Source organism: Haemorhous mexicanus, chromosome 33, assembly GCF_027477595.1.
Source record: "Haemorhous mexicanus isolate bHaeMex1 chromosome 33, bHaeMex1.pri, whole genome shotgun sequence".
NCBI lineage: Eukaryota > Metazoa > Chordata > Aves > Passeriformes > Fringillidae > Haemorhous > Haemorhous mexicanus.
This window is the reverse complement of record NC_082373.1, coordinates 332,214-351,401: the sequence shown is the minus strand read 5'-3', so window position 1 is coordinate 351,401 and position 19,188 is coordinate 332,214. Positions and strand designations below refer to the sequence as shown.

At 64.1% G+C, this 19,188-nt stretch overlaps 2 protein-coding genes across 4 annotated transcripts; one reads left to right on the top strand and one right to left on the bottom strand.

Annotated features, from left to right (window-relative positions):
- The first annotated feature begins 461 nt into the window (after positions 1 to 461).
- Positions 462 to 11,846, top strand: DDX23 (DEAD-box helicase 23). 2 transcript variants are annotated; one of them, XM_059871712.1, is made up of 17 exons: positions 462 to 566; positions 1,340 to 1,539; positions 2,009 to 2,107; positions 2,222 to 2,318; positions 2,483 to 2,548; positions 3,069 to 3,207; positions 3,289 to 3,419; positions 3,491 to 3,603; positions 3,696 to 3,839; positions 4,689 to 4,914; positions 5,018 to 5,163; positions 6,334 to 6,511; positions 8,044 to 8,286; positions 9,200 to 9,351; positions 9,436 to 9,544; positions 10,077 to 10,251; positions 11,271 to 11,846. In XM_059871712.1, exons 2-17 carry the CDS (start codon positions 1,340 to 1,342, stop codon positions 11,492 to 11,494), a joined length of 2,442 nt encoding a protein of 813 aa, XP_059727695.1. In that variant the 5' UTR covers positions 462 to 566; the 3' UTR covers positions 11,495 to 11,846. The 2 variants fall into 2 exon arrangements, with proteins under 2 accessions (XP_059727695.1, XP_059727694.1); XM_059871711.1 differs by having other exon boundaries at positions 3,286 to 3,419.
- Positions 11,847 to 12,041: 195 nt separating this feature from the next.
- CACNB3 (calcium voltage-gated channel auxiliary subunit beta 3) lies at positions 12,042 to 18,827 on the bottom strand. Of its 2 annotated transcripts, XM_059871713.1 has the most exons (14): positions 18,679 to 18,827; positions 18,447 to 18,539; positions 15,602 to 15,724; positions 15,399 to 15,521; positions 15,206 to 15,321; positions 15,076 to 15,140; positions 14,965 to 14,984; positions 14,651 to 14,731; positions 14,392 to 14,450; positions 14,199 to 14,308; positions 13,960 to 14,111; positions 13,782 to 13,877; positions 13,551 to 13,700; positions 12,042 to 13,190 (listed from the first exon to the last, which is right to left on the bottom strand). In XM_059871713.1, exons 1-14 carry the CDS (start codon positions 18,718 to 18,720, stop codon positions 12,906 to 12,908), a joined length of 1,515 nt encoding a protein of 504 aa, XP_059727696.1. In that variant the 5' UTR covers positions 18,721 to 18,827; the 3' UTR covers positions 12,042 to 12,905. The 2 variants fall into 2 exon arrangements, with proteins under 2 accessions (XP_059727696.1, XP_059727697.1); XM_059871714.1 differs by lacking the exons at positions 18,447 to 18,539; positions 18,679 to 18,827 and adding an exon at positions 16,791 to 16,932.
- Between the last annotated feature and the right edge of the window lie 361 nt (positions 18,828 to 19,188).

Below are 19,188 nucleotides of genomic sequence, written 5' to 3'. Positions count from 1 at the left end.
TGACTTGGGGGGAGGGGATGCCAAAAGGGTCCCCCCACCTCTTCTGCCCCCAGACTCTGCCTGGGATCCCCCTGCCTTGTGAATGGGGGGTGAGGTTCCTGCAGGGACGCTGATCTGGGGGTCCCTGGTGAGTTTGGGGTGCACAGGGCTGTGGGGCCGCTGACGTGGGGGGGTCCCCGTGGGAATTGGGGGGGGGGCGGGTGCAGTGACATGGGGAACACTGACTCGGGAGGGTCCCTCCATGCTTTGAGGTGTTTTGGTCCGTGGGGACCTTATTTGGGTAAGCAGGCGGTGCCTGCGGGGGGCTCAGGGACACGGGGACACCGTCCCGGAGGACTCTTTGCCGTGGGGAGGGGGGAGTTGCCGCGCGGCGGAAGGATCGCGGGGCGCGGCGGTGCTGCGACCGCGCAGGGGCGCCAGGAGCGCGCGGGGGATGCCGGGAGCTGCAGTCCGATGCCGCGAGGGCTGCCGGGAGCTGTAGTCCCGCGCCTTCCCGGCATGCCCCGCGGGCCCGGCAGACATGGCGGCGGCGGCGGAGCGGCGGCGCTGAACTCGGGGCTGCGGCGGTGAGCGGGAACCGGTGGTAGCGAGCGGGGGGCATTGCAGGGAGCGAGCGAGGCGCCCAGGGGCTGCAGAGCCCTGGTGCCGCGGCACCGGGCAGAGCCCCGCTACTGGGCACCAGCGGCGGGGCCTGGAGCGTCGTTGCGCCGCGTCCCCCGGGCCTCACGGAGCCTTTCCGGCGTCCCTCAGGGCTCCCCGCGCCCACCCCCCGGGGCTCCCTGTGCCCTCTCGGGGTCCTCCCTTTCCTTCAAACTTCTCTCCGCGGGGCCTCCCAGCCATTCCTGCTCCTTGCTGGGGTCCCTCTGTGCCCTCTCGGGGGTCCCCCAGGCCTCCCCCCCCCTTCCCGAGGGTCTCTTTTCGCTCATCCCGCGTTCCCCTCTCCCTCCTGAGGGTCCCTTTGCGCCCTCCACGGGTCCCCTCTCCCTCTTGAGGGTCCCTTTGCGCTTTCCCCGGGTCCCCCTCTCCCTTCTGAGGGTCCCTTTTCTTTCATCCCGGGTCCTCTCTCCCTCCTGGGGGTCTCTTTGCGTTCATCCCGGGGTCCCCCAGTTCTCCCTGCTTCTTTTCGGCGTCTCTCTGTTCCCTCCTCGGGTCCTTTGACGTCTCCCCATTTCCTCCTGGTGGTCTCTCAGACCTCCTCAATCCTTCTTTGGGTCCCTCTGGCTCTCACAACCCTTCCCCCTCTCTCCTGGGTCTCCACTGCTGCCCTGAATCTCCCCCTGCACCCTGAGTTCCCTCCCAGTTCCCCCCCCCGACCCTCCCGGTGTCCCCCTCCCCACAGATGGCCGGAGAAGTGGCGGACAAGAAGGATCGGGATGCATCCCCGGTGAAGGAGGAGAGGAAACGCTCCCGCTCCCCGGAGCGGGACCGGGAGCGGGAGCGCAAGGGCTCCCCCCCGGCCAAGGAGCGGAAGCGCCACCGATCCCGGGAGCGGCGGCGGAGCCGCTCCCGCTCCCGGTCCCGCTCCAAGTCCGCAGAGAGGTGAGGCAGCTCCAGGGCTCCCTGCGGTTTGGGAAGAGCTTTGATGGCTTTGTCAGTGGGAAATAAAGGGTTGTGAGGGGAGGAGAAGTGTTGTGAAGGTTTTGTTATGATTCTTATTACTCTTTCTTTTAGGTACTGTTAATAAATTTTTCTTTATACTCTCTTTAAAAGGGTATAAAGAAAAATTTATTAACAGTGTTTATTTATTTTAAAGAGAGTGTAAAGAGGCTCCCTTTTAAAGTTTTGAGCCTTCTCTGCCTTCCTCCTCACCCTGCCTCACAGCAGGAATTGAGTGCACTGGGGATTGGGCAGCACTGAGCCCACCACACACACTGCTGCATTGGCCAGGAAATCTCAAAACTAGCCAAATCTCAAACTGACAAACCAAAACTACTGCAGAGGGTGGGTGAGGGCTGTGGGGCCGTGCTGTGACCCCCCTCCGTGGGGCTGTGACCCCCCTGTCCCACAGGGATCGGCGGCACAAGGAGCGGGACCGGGACCGCAGCAAGAAGGAGCGGGACAGGGACAAGGATGGCCACCGGAGGGACAAGGACCGCAAGCGATCCAGGTGGGTTCTGTCACTTCTTTGTAAGGTTCCTGCTCTCCCCTAAATCCCCTGGAGGTTTGGGATCCCCCAAGGCTGTGCTTGGTGTGTTATTCCTGGTGCTGTTTTCCTTGGAAGTTTGTCCCCGGGCAGAGGGAAAGACTCCAAATCTCGGAAGGATCGGGAGGCACGGAAAGCAGAGGAAGAGGAGGAAAATGCCCTGAAGAAGGAGAAGGTGAGGATGTTGTGGGAGTGGCTCCCTGGGGATTCAGGTCCCTGGGGAGTGGCTCCAGGGGATTCAGGTCCCCAGGAGTAATTCCAAGGGATTCAGGTCCCCAGGAGTGGCTCCAGGGGATTCAGGTCCCCAGGAGTGGTGCTGACATCTGGCCTCACTTGCAGGCACAGCCGCTGTCCTTGGAGGAGCTGCTGGCAAAGAAGAAGGCAGAAGAGGAGGCAGAAGCCAAGGTAGGAGAAGGAACAGGTGTCTCTTCCCTCTCTTTGGGGTGTGAATGTTTGTGGGCACCCCAGGAAGAGGGAGGGCTGAAAAACTTGGGCATGCAGAGGGACCCCAGAAGGAAGCAGGGAGTGCCAGGGGACACCAGGAGGGATCATGGGATGGAGCAGCAAGGGCTGGGGGACTTGGGAGGGCACATGGAGGGCTGTGGAGGCAGGGGAGGGAGAGGGGAGGCCTGGTGGACCCCCAGGAGGGAGCAGAAAGACCTTGGGAGGGAACAGGGAAGGGTGAGGAGCACAGAGGGGCCCTAGGAGGGAAAAGAGAGCTGGGGGACACAGGGAGGGAGCAAAGAGAGCCCTGGCAGGGAGTGGAGAGGTCTGGTGGGGGATCCAGTGAGGGACAGGAGGAGCCCAGGGGAGAGAGGGGAGGCCTGGGAAGCCCCAGGAAGGAGCAGAGAAGGCTGAGGGGACCCCCAGCGGCACAGGGGGTGGCAGGCAGGCCCAGTGTGACGTTGCCTCTCTCCCATGCCAGCCCAAGTTCCTGTCCAAGGCGGAGCGGGAGGCCGAGGCCCTGCGGCGGCGGCAGCAGGAGGTGGAGGAGCGGCAGCGGCTGCTGGAGGAGGAGAGGAAGAAGAGGAAGCAATTCCAGGAGATGGGCAGGAAGATGCTGGGTAAGGACTCATCCCTGAAGCCCCCCAGCTAGCCCTGGGAGTGGGTGCTGGCTCTGAGCCCCTTCCCCTGCTCCCCAGAAGACCCCCAGGAGCGCGAGCGCCGGGAGCGCCGCGAGCGCATGGAGCGGGAGACCAACGGCACCGAGGATGAGGAGGGCAGGCAGAAGATCCGGGAGGAGAAGGACAAAAGCAAAGAGCTCCACGCCATCAAGGTGGGGCTGGGGGCTAGTCCAGGGGGGCTGGGGGGAAGATGGGGGGTCCCACTGAGCCTGGGGTCCTGCAGGAGCGGTACCTGGGGGGGGTGAAGAAGCGGCGGCGCACGCGGCACCTCAACGACCGCAAGTTCGTGTTCGAGTGGGATGCGTCAGAGGACACGTCCATCGACTACAACCCCCTGTGAGTGCTGGGGTGCCCCTAGGGCTGGGGGTGTCCCTGTGGGGTGCAGGGCAGCCCCCAGCCCTGCTACTGATGCTCCCACCCTGCTCCAGGTACAAGGAGAGGCACCAGGTGCAGCTGCTGGGCCGCGGCTTCATCGCCGGCATCGACCTGAAGCAGCAGAAACGGGAGCAGTCGCGGTTCTACGGGGACCTGATGGAGAAGAGGAGGACGCTGGAGGAGAAGGAGCAGGAGGAGTGAGGTTTTGGGGAAGCTGGGAGGGTGCTGAGGGGTGTGTAGGGTCATGGCTGGCTTAGCTTGGTTGGGATGTGGAGCTGGGCTGCAGCAGGTCTTGCAGGAAATTGGCAGAAGGGTTCTAGAGGCACAGGGTGAGCCTTATCCATTTTCTCCTTCCCTTTCCTCACCTTCCTCACTCCCTTTTGTCATCCCTTTCCTTGCCTTGCCCTCATTCCCTTCCCTCATCCGCCTGTCCTCGTCCCCATTTCTCCCATCCCTTTCCCTCTCCCATTACCCCTGTTCCCTTTTCCTTTATTCTCCTTTCCCCATCCCACTTTCCCCGTTCCTTTTTCCCTCATCTCCCATTTCCTACTGCTTTCTCTTCATCCTGCTTTCCCTTTTCCCCATCCCCTTTTCCCCATCCTTCTCCCTATTCCCTTTTCCCTCATCCCCCTTTCCCTCTCCCATTTCCCCATTTCCTTTTCCTTTATTCTCTTTCCTTATCCCCTTTTCCCCATCCCACTTTCTCCATCCTTCTCTCCTTTCCCCCATTCCCTTCTCTCCTTTCCCCCATTCCCTTTTCCCCATTGCCGTTTCCCTCTCCTTTTCTCCATCCCCCTTTCCCTCTCCCTTTCCCCCATTCTCTTTTCCCTCATCCCTCTTTCCCCATCCCCTCTCCCTTTTTCCTATCTCCTTTTCCCCATCGCTCTCCCTTTCCCTCATCCCTTTTCCCCATTCCCTCTTCCCTCTCCGTTTTCCACATGTCCCTTTTGCTATCTGCTTTTCCCCATCCCTCTTTCCCCATCCCTCTCCCTTTCCCCATTCCCTTTTCCCTCTCCCCTTTCCCCATCCCTTCCCTCCCTGCCCAGGGCGCGGCTGCGGAAGCTGCGGAAGAAGGAGGCCAAGCAGCGCTGGGATGACCGGCACTGGTCCCAGAAGAAGCTGGACGAGATGACAGACAGGGACTGGCGCATCTTCCGTGAGGATTACAGCATCACCACCAAGGGGGGCAAGATCCCCAATCCCATCCGCTCCTGGAAGGACTCCTCCCTGCCCCCCCACATCCTGGAGGTCATTGACAAGTGTGGATACAAGGTGGGCACGGAGAGGGGGAGCTAGGGAGGGGGGAAAGGGGTGGTCAGGGATTCAGAGAGGGGGAACAGGGCAAGTTCTGCTCCCAACGTGCTGCCCCCGGCAGGAGCCGACCCCGATCCAGCGCCAGGCCATCCCCATCGGGCTGCAGAACCGCGACATCATTGGCGTGGCCGAGACCGGCAGCGGCAAAACGGCGGCGTTCCTGATCCCGCTGCTCGTGTGGATCACCACCCTGCCCAAAATCGACCGGTGGGGACAGGGACACTGCCCGTGGGACAGGGGGGAGTGGCAGGGTGACACTGCCCGTGGGGTGGGGAGTGGCAGGGTGACACTGCCCGTGGGACGGGGGGGAGTGGCAGGGTGACACTGCCCATGGGGTGGGGAGTGGCAGAGTGACACTGCCTGTGGGACAGGGGGGAGTGGCAGGGTGACACTGCCCATGGGGTGGGGAGTGGCAGGGTGACACTGCCTATAGGACAGGGGGGAGTGGCAAGGTGACACTGCACAGGGGTCAGGACAGCTTGGCACTGTGGAGGTGACAGGGTGACACTGTCAGGGGATTGAGGCAAGGTTGCAGGGTGACTTGGTGGAGGGCATGGGGTGACACTGCAGATGGTTGGGACTCTGGAGGTGACAGGGTGGTGTGACAGGGTGACACGGTCAGGGGATTGAGGCAGGGTGACATGGTGGAGAGGATGGGGTGACACAGCAGAGGGGTCGGGACAGAGTGGCACTGTGAGGGTGACAGGGTGACACTGCAGAGGGGTCAGGACTGTGGAGGTGACAAGATGGTGTGATGGTGATGCTGCAGAGAGGAAGGGACAGGGTGGCACAGAGAGGAGGTGACAGGATGGGATGGCAAGGTGGCACTGTTGGGGGATTGAGGCAGGGTTACACGGTGACATGGTGGAGTGGCAGGGTGACACTGAATATGGGTCAGGACAGGGTGGTGCTGTGGAGGTGACAGGATGGGGTGCCAGGGTGACACTGCAGATGGGTCAGGACAGACTGGCACTGTGGAGGTGACAGGATGACACTGTCAGGGGATTGAGGCAGGGTTACAGACTGACATGGTGGAGGGCATGGGGTGACAGTGCAAATAGTTGGGACAGGGTGGCACTAGACATGACAAGATGGGGTGACAGGGTGGCACTGTTAGGGGATTGAGGCGTGGTTACAGGGTGACATGGTGGAGGGGATGGCACTCTGGGGGTGACAGGGTGACACTGCAGAGGGGTCAGGACTTTGGAGGTGACAAGATGGTGTGACAGGAGTGGCACTGTGGAGGTGACAGGATGGGGTGACAGGGTGACACTGCAGAGGGGTTGAGATGGGGTTACAGGTGGAGGAGATGGGGTGACAGTGGAAGGCACACATGTGGCACCGTGGGTGACACAACCATCTCCTGCCATACTGCAGCATCGAGGAGTCAGACCAGGGGCCCTACGCCATCATCCTGGCCCCCACCCGTGAGCTGGCACAGCAGATTGAGGAGGAAACCATCAAATTTGGGAAACCCCTGGGCATCCGCACCGTGGCCGTGATCGGCGGCATCTCCCGCGAGGACCAGGGCTTCCGCCTCCGCATGGGCTGCGAGGTGAGTGCGTCACGGGCTCTCTGGTGTTGAGATGACCCCAAGGTGTTGGAAAGTCTCTTTTTACCAGCCCTGAGACTGAAGAAGAAGACAGGGTTCCTTGGCTCTCATTCTCACGGTTGTTTATTTGCTGTTATCTATAATATTGTTCCTTTGACCTGAGGACATCGGTTCAAGGCTGTCTTGGTTTGGAAAGACAGGTGTCTGCTAAGGAAGGCAGGAGCCTCCCCAGAAATGGAGAATGTAAAACACCCCCTCCCTCTGAATTGTTATAAATTTGAAATTAAGGGCCCTCAGGCAAAAATACGGGAGTAGGAAATAACAGTTCTAATAAACAATGCAGTACACTAGAACAACACTGACAGAGTCAGAACCCAACCTGACACCCTGTGGGTCAGGGTGTTGGCAGCAGTCCAGTTGGAATTGTGGCTGCAGCCCTCCTGCAGTGTCAGGGGTGGTTCTGCTGGAGCAGGGATCCTGTAGGAAAGGGTGGAGCCTTCCTCTGGAGATCAAGGGGAAGAGGCAGCTGCTGTTCCTCTGGGAAATCCAGTGAAGAAGCCTTGCTGGTACTCCAGAATCTCAGATTGTATCCAGGCAGGAATGTTTGAAATCTCAGATTGTATCTGGGTAGGAATGTTTGAAATCTCAGATTGTATCCAGGCAGGAATGCTTGGCTCCTCCCCCTGGTCTCATATCTCCCAATGGGTGCTGTAGCTCTTATCAGCCATGCAGTGACATTCAATAGCCTGTTATCAGCAGATGTCCCCTCCCTAGGGAGGAGTGATTGTGGAAGAGATAAGGAAAACTGCCCACTTGACAGAAGCCAGCTGCCATACAGATGGTAATAAATACATCTTGCCTTGCAGTCTGGAACATGGGCACGCTGACCACCTTGGGGCAGTGTTATCTTTTTATACTAAAAGCTACGTGTACATTATTTACAATAATTTTCCAATACCTATCACCTATGTTAGACAGTTTGTCTCTACTCTGAACCAATCCAAAAGTGCTAGACAGTTTGTCTCTAAACCAATCCAAAAGTGCCACCATCACAGTAGAAGATGGAGGCCAAGAAGAAGAAGGAGAAACATTGGACCCACTCAGATTCCTCCATCTTGCCTCCTGAACCCCCATTCTAAAAACCCCAAAATTCTGCATTTTCACCCTGTGATAAATTCACTATCATTCTACTCAAACTCTTGTGGTTTGTAACTCCTGGCACAAAGCTGGTAATTGTTTCCATGGGTGCTTGTCTGCCCTGATGATGGGATGATTAACAGAGCTAAAATGACAGGAAAGTAATTCTAATCCCACCTCCCACTCCCAGTTTACTTTTAAAAATTGTTAAAAACAATTTTTTAACCCATGGAAATCACAGAGTCAAACACACACACAGGTGTCTGACTCTGGCCAAGGTCTCAGCCTCCAGGGCAGTCAGAGGAATTTCCTGACAAGTGTGGGAGGATCTTGGGGGGGGTCTCAGGGCGGGCAGCTCAGCTTTGGGCAGCTCCCACCAACCCCCCTGGCCCCCCCAGATTGTCATTGCCACTCCGGGCCGGCTGATTGACGTGCTGGAGAACCGGTACCTGGTGCTGAGCCGCTGCACCTACGTGGTGCTGGACGAGGCCGACCGCATGATCGACATGGGCTTCGAGCCAGACGTGCAGAAGATCCTGGAGCACATGCCTGTCACCAACCAGAAACCTGACACTGATGAGGCTGAGGACCCCGAGAAGATGTTGGCCAACTTTGAGTCTGGGAAGCACAAGTACAGACAGGTGGGTGTGGGTAAAGGGTGCCTGGGAGGGCTTCTGTGGGGTGGGGAAGGACAATTTGGGCTTTTGGGGAAGGGGTTGAGGGAATGGGAGTCACATTTCTGCTCTGTGGAGGAATGTTCTTGCCTCACAGTGGATGTTCCTGCCCCATGAGGGGGTCATTCCTGTCCCACAAGGGAACATTTTTGCCCTGTGGGGTCATTTCTATTCCATGGGGGACAATCCTGCCCCACAGGGAAAGACCCCACAGGAAGGTGTTCCTGCTCCATAGGGAAACATTCCTGCCCTTCTAGGGTCATTCCTACCTCATTGGGGGTTGCTTCTGCTCCATGGGGGACAATCCTCCCCCACTGGGATCATTCCTGCTCCATGGGATCACGTTCCTGCCACACTGGGGTTGTTCCTACTTCATTGAGGGATGTTCCTGTCCCACAGGGGGACATTTTTGCCTTGTGGGGCCATTTCTACTCCATGGGGGACAATCCTGCCCCACAGAGAAAGGTTCTGCCCCACAGGAAGATGTCCCTGCTCCATGGGCAATGTTCCTGTTCAATGGGGGAGCATTCCTACCCTTCTAGGGTCATTCCTACCTCATTGGGGGTTGCTTCTGCTCCATGGGGGACGTTCCTACCCCACTGGGGTTGTTCCTACTTCATTGAGGGATGTTCTTGCTCCATGGGAGCACATTCCTGCCCCTCTGGGGTCATTCCTGCTTCACTGGGGGATGTGGCTGTCCTGTGGGTGATGTTCCTGCTCCATGGAGGGGAGACATTCTTGCCCCATCACAGGTGTTCCTACCTCACTGCGGGATCTTCCTGCTCCATGGGGGGGATGTTCCCTGCCCCACCGGGGTCATTCCTTCCTCACGAGGGGACACTGCCACCTCACAGGATGTCCCTGTCCCCTTGCCTTGCAGACTGTCATGTTCACAGCCACCATGCCCCCAGCAGTGGAGCGCCTGGCCCGCAGTTACCTGCGGCGCCCGGCCGTGGTCTACATCGGCTCCGCCGGCAAACCCCACGAGAGGGTGGAGCAGAAGGTGTTCCTCATGTCCGAGTCCGAGAAGAGGTGAGGAGCACGGATTTGGGGGTGGCCTGGGGCTACAGCATCTCTTTGCCCAACTGTCTCCTCCTCCTCTTTCTGCTCTTACAGGAAGAAGCTGTTGGCCATCCTGGAACAGGGCTTCGACCCGCCCATCATCATCTTCGTCAACCAGAAGAAGGGCTGCGACGTGCTGGCCAAGTCCCTGGAGAAGATGGGGGTGAGGCTGGGCTGGGAGGGGGTCACCCTCAGCTCTGTCCCCCTCGTCCCCACGTGGGGATGTGTGGAATTTTTTGTCACTCGGGGTCACCAAATGTGATGGTGTTTGGAGGGGTCCCAGGACGAGGGAAGAGAGGAGAATCTTGACTCCATGTTTCACAAGGCTGGTTTATTATTTTATGAAATATGTTATGTTAAAAGAAAATGATCTATTAAATCTACACTAAAAGAGTAGAAGAAAGGATTTAATCAGAAGGCTTGAAAGGAATAGAAAGGATAGAAAGGAATGGAATGGAATGATAAAATCTTGTGACTGACCAGAGAGTCCGAGACAGCCAGACTGTGATTGGCCATTAATTAAAAACAACCCCATGAGACCAATCTCAGATGCACCTGTTGCATTCCACGGTAGTGGATAATTATTGTTTTTCTTTTCCTCTGAGGCCTCTCATCTTCTCAGGACAAAAAATCCTAAGGAGAGGATTTTTCATAAAATAGTCTGTGCCCCCCATTGACCCCCCCTGTTCCCGCAGTACAACGCCTGCACCCTGCACGGTGGGAAGGGCCAGGAGCAGCGAGAGTTCGCCCTCTCCAACCTCAAGGCTGGAGCCAAGGACATCCTGGTGGCAACAGATGTGGCCGGACGTGGCATCGACATCCACGACGTCTCCATGGTGGTCAACTATGACATGGCCAAGAACATCGAGGGTGAGGCTTGGGGGGCACTGAGGGGGGCACTGGGGGTGTGCTGCCCATGCTGGGGGTGCTCGGTCCTGGTGTTCCCTGCACTGGAGGGGCTTTGGGGGTTGCTCAGCCCTCGTGCTGCCACACTGAAGAGGCTGTGACGTTGCCCAGCTTTGGTACTGGGTGGGCAGAGGTGCCCAGCCCTGGTTCTTGGGATGGAGGGGATGCCCAGCCCCAGTGCTGAGGATGTGGGGGGTGCCCAGCCCCAGTGCTGAGGATGTGGGGGGTGCCCAGCCCCAGTGCTGAGGATGTGGGGGGTGCCCAGCCCCAGTGCTGAGGACGTGGGGGGTGCCCAGCCCCGGTGCTGAGGGTGTGGGGGATGCCCAGCCCCGGTGCTGAGGGTGTGGGGGATGCCCAGCCCCGGTGCTGAAGGTGTGGAGGGTGCCCAGCCCCGGTGCTGAGGGTGTGGGGGATGCCCAGCCCCAGTGCTGAGGGTGTGGGGGATGCCCAGCCCCAGTGCTGAAGGTGTGGGGGGTGCCCAGCCCTGGTGCTGAGGGTGTTGGGGATGCCCAGCCCCAGTGCTGAGGGTGTTGGGGATGCCCAGCCCCAGTGCTGAGGGTGTTGGGGGTACCCAGCCCCAGTGCTGAGGTTGTGGGGGGTGCCCAGCCCTGGTGCTGAGGGTGTGGGGGGTGCCCAGCCCCAGTGCTGAGGGTGTGGGGAGTGCCCAGCCCCGGTGCTGCACAGGGGATAAGGGGCTTCCTGGCATTGGTTCTTGGGGATGGGAGGTGCCCAGCCCTGGTGCTAGGAGGGCAGGGGGTGTCTGGTCCTGGTACTGGGGGGCACTGTAGATGCCCAGCCTGGGTCCTGGTGGTGTGAGGAGTGCTTGGCCCTGGTACTGGCACTGTGTGGGGTGCCCAGCCCCAGTGCTGCCACACCGAGGGGGCTGTGGGGTGCCCAGCCCTGGTGCTGGGCATGCAGGGGATGCTGCAGGGAGTGCCCAGCCCTGGCACTGCCCACACTGAGCCCTTCACTTCCCCCTCCAGATTACATCCACCGCATTGGGCGGACGGGCCGAGCAGGGAAGAGCGGCGTGGCCATCACCTTCCTCACCAAGGAGGACTCCACGGTGTTCTACGACCTCAAACAGGCCATCCTGGAGAGCCCCGTGTCCTCGTGCCCCCCCGAGCTGGCAAACCACCCCGATGCCCAGCACAAGCCAGGCACCATCCTCACCAAGAAGCGGCGGGAGGAGACCATCTTCGCCTGAGGCCCCCCTTTGTCACCCCTCTGGGGACAACAGGACCAGCGAGGCTGCCAGGACTGCTCTGGCTGTTCTTTTTTCCAGCTCCTTGTGCAACCCCAGGACTGCTCACAAGCAGAGACTGGGGCTGGGATTATCCCAAAATATCCCCCCTGTTCTCCCAGTCCCCTCCCCAGTTTCCCCACGGAGCGGAGGAGCTGCTGGAGGCTGTTTGGGGGCTGGTCCCTCCCTGCTGCCAGGGTGGGGCTGGTTTGTTTTGGCTGTCCTGGGAACTGTCTGCACCTCATCCTTTGGGTTTTGGGGTTTTTTTTTTGTAGCTGAAGCTCCAGGCTGCAGGAATAAACCGGCAGCGGCGTTACCGGTGTCTCCTCCTCGTCCTCTCCCTTCCCTGGGTGCCATTGCCCAGCCCCTGGGTGCCACCTCCCATGGGGACAGAAGCCAGCAGTGCCCAAAAGGAGCACTTTGAGGTGCTCAGCACCCCCCAGCACTGTCCCTCCCCTCCCCAGACCTGCTTCCCCCCCATCCCCTGCACAAACACGGACACCAGCACCTCTGAGCACTCGTGTGTTTCTGAAACCAATTACAGGGAAATCAGTGCTTTCTACAAAAGAAATTATAACAAATCTGTGGCCCCCACCCCATTTCCCCCCCCCCTTCCCACCAGTAATGGCGGCGGGGGGGGCTCAGCCCACGCCAGGACCCCTAGCCGAGGGCAGTGGGTGCCGTATTTACAGGACTGTGGTGACGTGCGGTGACAGCATGGGGACGTTGGGGACGGAGCAGTGGGTGCAAGCATGGAGCAGCCCCCACAGCCCGGGCAGCCCCTGCGGGGCCCTCCCCATGCCGGGGGCAGCGGAGGGGTGGCTGCGGTGACCGGGGGCGGGGGGGGGTGGGGGATTCGGTGCAGAGCGAAGCGAGTGGTGTGAGCCACTCCTCCCGGGGGTCCCATGCAGGGGTGGGGAGGGGGCAGGCCAGGTCCCGGGGGGTGAGCAGGCACCTTCCCTTTCTTCCTCGGCTCTGTGCGGGCTGGGGATGCTGCTACAACTGCCCCCCCCCCCTTACCTCCCCTTTTTGGGGGGGGGCACCCACTGTCCATGGCAGCTGCCCTGCGGAGAATGAGCCGACCTGTGATGCAGGGCCCGGGGTGGGGGGACACTGAGGCAGGGCGAAGGCGTGTGTCTGTCCCCAGGCTCCCCACAACTTCAGCGGGGAGTCCCAGGGCATCCCGGCCGCCGCCCCCCGCCCCCACCTCGCTGTGCTTATGGCTGAAAACGTGCCCGGGGTGGGCCGGGCGAGAGGAAGCTGCCGGTGCGGAGTTCGATTGTCTGAGCACCCCCAGCGCGGGGCTGGGGCGAGGCGGGGAGCGCCCGGGGTTTGGGGGGGCCGGTTCCCAGCCGTGCCCCCTCCTCTCCCAGCCCTAATAGCTGTCCTTGGCCCAGGGCCGGCTGCGCTGCCAGTTCCTGTCGTGGTTGCGCTCGCTCGGGCGCTCCGGCGTGCCGGGGCCGCTGCCGTGGTGCCGGTGCGGCTGGTACAGGTCGGGGTAGGGGTCCCCGTACTCCTCTTCCTCCTCCAGGTGCCGCGAGCTGCGCTGGGATGTGGCTCCCCAAGGCTGGGGCGAGGTGTCCCCAGCCTCATCCGATGGCATCAGGCTGTCGTGCTCCAGCGGCGAGTGCTCGCCCCGCTCCCCCAGCAGCTGCTGGCTCTGCGGGCAGGGGGTGGAGCCGTGGGGGCTGCGTGTGCCCCCCCGGCCCTGGCACCCTGTGCTGGGTGTCTGTGGGAAGCAGGGAGGGGGCTCTGTGTCCCCCACCCCATCTTTGGAGCCCTGTGCCAACGGCCCATAGGGACTGGGAGGGGGCTGGGGAGCTGCATGCCCCCCCCAGCCTGGGCACCCCCATAAGGAGCACGGAGTGGGACCCCAATTCTGACCTGTGAACCCCCCACCCTGTTCTGTGGACCCCTGTATCAGCTGTCCCTGGAGAGCACAGAGGGGGCTGTGGGGACGGTGTGGGGGGCTGTATGTCCCCCCAGATGCCAGTGGGGAGCGGGGGGGGCATGGGGTTACCTGCAGGCCTGGCAGGCCGGTGGGTGAGGGGACAGCATGGGGGGCGTGTGGCGGGTGGTGTGTGGCACGCCAATAAACCTCCAGGTACTCAGCCAGGTGCTCACAGGCGTCCTCCAGCTGGTTCTCATCCAGGATCACATCAAAGAGCTCCTGGGGGGGCAGGTGGGAGAGGTCAGGGAGGGCTCGAGGGTCCCCCCAGGCATCCCCAGGGCGGGGGGACAGGTGGCTCACCGGGGGACACTGCACCAGCTTGTCAGCTGCCATCATCTGCACGTTGAGGTGCTTCACCTGTGACTTGCCCCTGGACTTGATGAGGCGCTGGAGGACCTGGGGAGGGGACAGGGGGTTGACAGCATCGCGGGGGGCAGCCAGGACCCCCCCCCCCCCCAGAGCCGTGGTGAACCCTCACCTTGGGGGAGGACACCTTGACGTAGACAATGATGGGTGCCAGGGAGGTCTTGGCCAGCTGGGCCGGGTGGTTGATGGTGTCAGCATCCAGCACCACCAGCTGCAGGGACTTGGCCAGCTCGAAGATTCGTTCGATCTCACTCTGCACCTCGGCTGGGGGGACACGGGGGGGGCCGTGTCAGGCTGGGCTGGCCCTGGGAGGAGGTCCCTGCACCCCAGACGGGGAGCCTGGCCCCTCACCAATGCTGGAGCGGGTGGTGGAGCGCTCCAGGATCGCCTGCTTGCCCAGGTTGTTGAGGATGGAGCGCTTGGCCAGGGACAGGTCGGCTGTGATGTGGGTGATGGAGATCCTGGGGGGCACAGGGACACCGTGGGCACCAGGGACCCACAGGCCATGGAAGGAGGGGGGTTCTGGGTGGGGTGATGCTCTCACCTGCCATCGAATCTGTGCTTGAGGAAGTCGAAGAGGGCTTTCTGCATCATGTCGGTGACCTGCCGTGGGGCCGCCGGCCCGGTGAGCCATGGCAGATGGCACCGGCAGGGAGGTGGCAGCCGCTCAGCACCCTGCCAGCCGCCCTCGGCTGCACCATCTGCCCTCTGCCGGCACACCGTGGGCAGGGAAGGGACAAGGAACGCAGGCCACCACCCTGAGGGCACAACGAGGCCACCCTCCATCCCCCCCCTCCCCATACCTCATATCCTTTCAGCGAGGGCCCCACCAGCACCACGGGCCGCATGGAGGGGACCACATCGTAGGGTGGGATGTGCTGCGTCTGGAGGGATACACGGGGGTGTGTCAGTGCCCTGTGCTCCCACCCCCAGCCCGGGAGGGGTCAAAGAGCGTTTTCCACGGCATCCCGGAGCCCTCCCAGCCCCATAACCAGGGAAGAGAGGGGGAGGGGTCTCTGCTCCCAGCCCACCCCCAGAAACAGCCACTATTGATGCTGCCTGCAGCCCCCTCCCCACCACCCCCTGCCCAGGGCACAGCCCTGCACCTGGGACTCACCTGCTTCTGCTTCTGCTTGGCTTGGGGAGAGAAGAGACACAGGTTGGTGACAGTAAAGTGGGGACCCCCTCAGGACACCCACGACCCCCCTGGGCCAAGATCTGCTCTTACCTAAGGAGGGGGGAGGCGATCGCCGGCTCCCACTGTCGCCGAGGCCCGAGGCATTGCCAGCTCTCCTGGGGAAGAAGGGGGTGAGCGAGTGTTGGGGGTCCTGGAGTGGGGCCAGGGGTCCCATCCCTACCTGGCTTTCTGCTCCTGCTTGAGCCTCATGGCTTCCAGGCGCTGGGGGCTGGGGATGAAGGCGATGTCCCCCCCCTCCTTCACTAGGCGCCCGATCCACCAATCATTGCTGTATTTCTGGGTGAGGACAGGGCAGAGGTGAGAGCAGGGGAGGTGCCTGGCCCTGAGCTGACCCCCCCAGCACCCCAGCTGACCTCCTTGATGTGCAGGAAATCTTTGGCTTCAAAGTTGATGGCGGCTCCCTGCACCGGGCACTCCTCGTCCAGCGCCCCGCAGTAGCTGACATTGGTGCGCACAGCGAAGGCGACCGGCTTGTGCTGGGGATTTTGGGGGTGATCAGCACCCCTGGGCCCCGGCAGCAACACCGGGCCATGCTCTGGGTGTCTCCCGTCCATACCTTGGCCCTCTCGAGCTGCTGCTGAGCCTGGCTCTCCACCTCGCGCCGGGCGCCCTCACGGTCCTCTTCCAGGGACACGTCGGAGTCCAGGGAAGGGCGGCTGGTGTAGGAGTCCGCCGAGCCCTGGGGGAGCGGGGCTGAGTGCCGGGGGGCTGCGAGGGGAACCCCCACAAAGAGGGTCCTCGTGCCGAGGCGGTGCCAGCCCCGGGAGGGGACCCTGGTGACCCCCTCGAACTCTGGAGAGTCCACGGTGGCATCAAGCCGGGTGTGTCAGGTGGCATCACCCAGCACAGCTGCTCTGGGGTGAAGCCCCCACGTGCTGGGGAGTCACAGGGGAGACCCCCGCAGACCCAGGGATGGGGAGATGATCCCCGTCAGGCTGGCATGTGGATCTTACCCCCGCCATCCCCCACCCTGGGGGGCTCAGCCCAGCACCCCCGGCTCTCCCTCCCCGCCGCGCCGGTATTTACCCACCGCCCGCTGCGCCTGGAACAGGCGCAGAAGCTGCGGTGAAATATTTATAGGTCCCTGAATGTGGCTGAGCCCCCCCCCACCGAGGCCCCCCGGGCCCTGCCGGGCTGAGCTCAGCGCCGCCCCCCCTCCCGCTAACCTGCACATCCCACCCCGCTCACACCGGGGGGAGCCTGGACACCCCCTCCAGCCCCCCCGGGCAATATGGTTTCCCAGCACAGCCCCCCCCAACATGGCCTCCCCAGCACGGCCCCCCCAGCATCGTCACCGCGCCCCGAGCATCCCCCACCCCCCAGCATCCCCAGCATGGCTCCGCAGCGTTCCGGTGCTGCCCGCCAGTACGACCCCCCATCATCCCCAGTGAGTCCCCCAGTACAGCACCTCCAGCCCCCCCTCACGCAGGACCCCCCCCCGGCCTGGGGTATCGGCCCCCGCGGGGCCCCCGGCCGTGGGGATGGGGGTTCTCTTCTCGCCCGGTCCCGGTGGTATCTGCCCGGTTGGGGGGGGACGAGAGCGGTGGCGGCGGCGAGGAACAAAGGGCCGGGGGGCGGCACAGCACCCCCCGCACCGGGCATGAGCCCCGCACCGGGCACGGTCCCCCCCCGAGGCGCAGCCCCCTCGTGCGCCATCGCCACTCCGGGGGGCGCAGCTGCCCCCGAACCCACCGCGGTCCCCCCGATACCGCGGCCGGTACCGCGGCCGGCACCGGAGCCGGTACCTCGTTGAGCAGGAAGGTAGCGCTGGAGTCAGAAAACGACATAGACGGGGCGAGCCGAGCCGAGTCGCCCGCGCTCCCCCGCCCCGCTCCACCGGCACCGGCTCCGGTTCCGGCTGCGGCTCGGGCTCCGGCTGGCCCTGCCCGCTCCGCCGCCACCGCCCCTCCCCGCCCCTCCCCGCCCCCGCCTCCCACCGCCCCCCCGGAGCTCATGGAGCCGCCCCCGCCGCTCAGCCCGGGGGGAGGAGTGGGTGTGTGTGTGTGTTGGGGGTCGCCGTTCCCCCTTCCCGGTGCTGGCGGGGGGCTCCGGCCCCTCTCCGGTGGGGACTGCCGGGGGGCTGCGCTGGCAGCAGGGAGACCCGAGCGGTCCCGGTGAGCCGCACCCGGACGGGTCAGCGGCGCAGCTCCCGGTGCCCCGGGGGGGAATAGTTTTCTAAGAGAGCTCTGGGTGAGAGTCCCGGGGCAGCGGCGGAGGGGCTGTGCAGCCTCCCGCAGCGCGCAGCTCTGGGTTTCGGGGCGGCGGCGGGGGGGTCCCGGTGGGTACCTCCATGCTCCGGTGCAGCGGCTCCGGTCCTGCCCCGAGCCGGCAACAGCCCCGTCTGCAGGGCGAGCCCTGCGGCGGGGCCGGAGCCGCTCCCGCCCCCCCGCGGCGCCCCCCCCCCCCCCCGCCCCCGAGGAGGGGGGCAGCGACGGGCCCCGGGGGACCGGGCCGGCCCGCCCCGTTACCGCGCAGCGGGACGGGCCCCGGCGGGACCGGCCCGGGACAGCTCACGGCCGGCCCGGGGACATCGGGACAGAGCTCGGCGGGGTGGGGGCTTCGGATAGCGGCGGGACCGGCCGCGGACACCTGCACCGGGCACCAGGCAGGGAGAACAGGCCCCGGTACCGGGCACATGGCGGGGCCCAGCTGGGCCCTCTCCGAGGTGCTGAAGGGGCCGCGCCGGGTGCTGGGCCGGGTCGCGGGGTCCCCGGGAGTACCGGGGAGTACCGGGGAGTACCGGAACAGCAGGTGCTACCCCATGAGGAAAACGGGATGCTCCGGCCGCTCTGCGCCTCCTGGGGCCGCCCCGACAGGAACCCCCCGCCCTCCGCGGAGCCTCCCCGGTACCCGCTCACCCGCCGGCGGCCGGGGAGGGGGCGCAGCTCAGGGCCGAAGGAAACCGAAGAACGGGTTGGGGGGTGGCGGGGAGATCCGTGCCTCTCCCGGGCAGCGCGAGGACGCGGCCGGGTGCTGGTTGAGGGAGCGGCAGGGGAGCCCCGCGGCCCCTTCTACAGCCCCGCCTGGCCCGTTCCCCTTCCGCTGCCTCAGTTTCCCGGGGCCGCCCCCCGCGCCGCAGTGCCGGTGCCCGCCGCCGGCCCGGCCCTGACGCAGCACTCGCTATTTTTAGCCGCGGGGAGCGGCTGTTGCGATGCTACGGGCGCCCGGTGCCGGCGCCCAGCCCCGGTCCCGGGGGAGCGGCGGGGCGGAGGCGGCCCCCGAGCTCCCTCCAGCGCGGAGGTTGGGGTGGGAGATGCTCGGCCGCTCCCCGTTTCCCACCCCAGGCCCGTGCTTTAATGCGGAGCCGCAGCAGCGGCGGACCCGGGACTGGCGGAGCCGCCCCGCCCCGGTGCCGGTGCTGGTCTCGGTGCCGGTGTAGGTACCGGTGCCGGCCCGCTCACCTGCCTGCGGAGGATGCTGGAGGTGGTGTCGGACGAGGTGCTGCCGTCCGAGCGCTTGAAGCGGCTCTTGCGCTTCGGGAGCCTCCGGGGGCTCTGCGGCGAGAGCAGGCGGTGAGCACCGGGCGGCTCGGCCCCGCCGCGGAGCCGCCACCGGCGGCCCCCGGCTCTGCGGGCAGAACCGAACCGGGCCGCACGGGGCCCGCCACGGCCGGGAGGGTTCCCGTCTGCTCACCTGGAAGGAGCCGGAAGCGTCAGGCTGCGCCGGGGCGGACATCCCCGGCGGCACCCACCGGAGCCCCGGGGATCCCGGCGGGGCAGCCCCACACCGGACCGCGGCGCTCCGCGGGGAAGGGCCGCGCCGCCGCCACTGCCGCGCTCCGCATCACACGGGGCCGCCGGGGCGTCCCGACCGTCCCCGCCCCCGCCTGCCCGCCCCCGCGCCCATCCCCGTGGCGGCCGGTCCGCGCCCCCGCAGCTGGGCAGCCACCGGGAGGCACCGGCAACGGACCCTGCCCACAACCCGCAGCGGTGACCGGCCGCGCGGTACCGGGGAAGGGGAGCCCCCGGGGGCCGCCGCAGCCCTGCCCACGCGTGTGCGGGGATGCGGGAGCCAGAGCCCTTCCGCCCGCATCCCCCCGGCACGGCTCCCGCAGTCGCCGTGCCCCTTCCACGGTTCTTTTTGCCACCCCCACGCCGGGGCATCATCCCCCCCACGGGGTTACGCCCCCAGAGACTCCCGCGT

Excerpts from the sequence above, each read along its gene's own strand:
- CACNB3 (XM_059871713.1), bottom strand. The coding sequence starts at position 18,720 with ATGTCCGCCCCGGCGCAGCCTGACGCTTCCGGCTCCTTCCAG. Across the intron at positions 14,985-15,075 it reads ATCGCCTCCCCCCTCCTTAG|CCAAGCAGAAGCAGAAGCAG; the intron begins GTAAGAGCAGAT and ends TCTCTCCCCAAG. Across the intron at positions 14,732-14,964 it reads CCAAGCAGAAGCAGAAGCAG|ACGCAGCACATCCCACCCTA; the intron begins GTGAGTCCCAGG and ends GTATCCCTCCAG.
- DDX23 (XM_059871711.1), top strand. The coding sequence starts at position 1,340 with ATGGCCGGAGAAGTGGCGGACAAGAAGGATCGGGATGCATCCCCGGTG. Across the intron at positions 3,604-3,695 it reads TCCATCGACTACAACCCCCT|GTACAAGGAGAGGCACCAGG; the intron begins GTGAGTGCTGGG and ends ACCCTGCTCCAG. Across the intron at positions 9,545-10,076 it reads AGTCCCTGGAGAAGATGGGG|TACAACGCCTGCACCCTGCA; the intron begins GTGAGGCTGGGC and ends CTGTTCCCGCAG.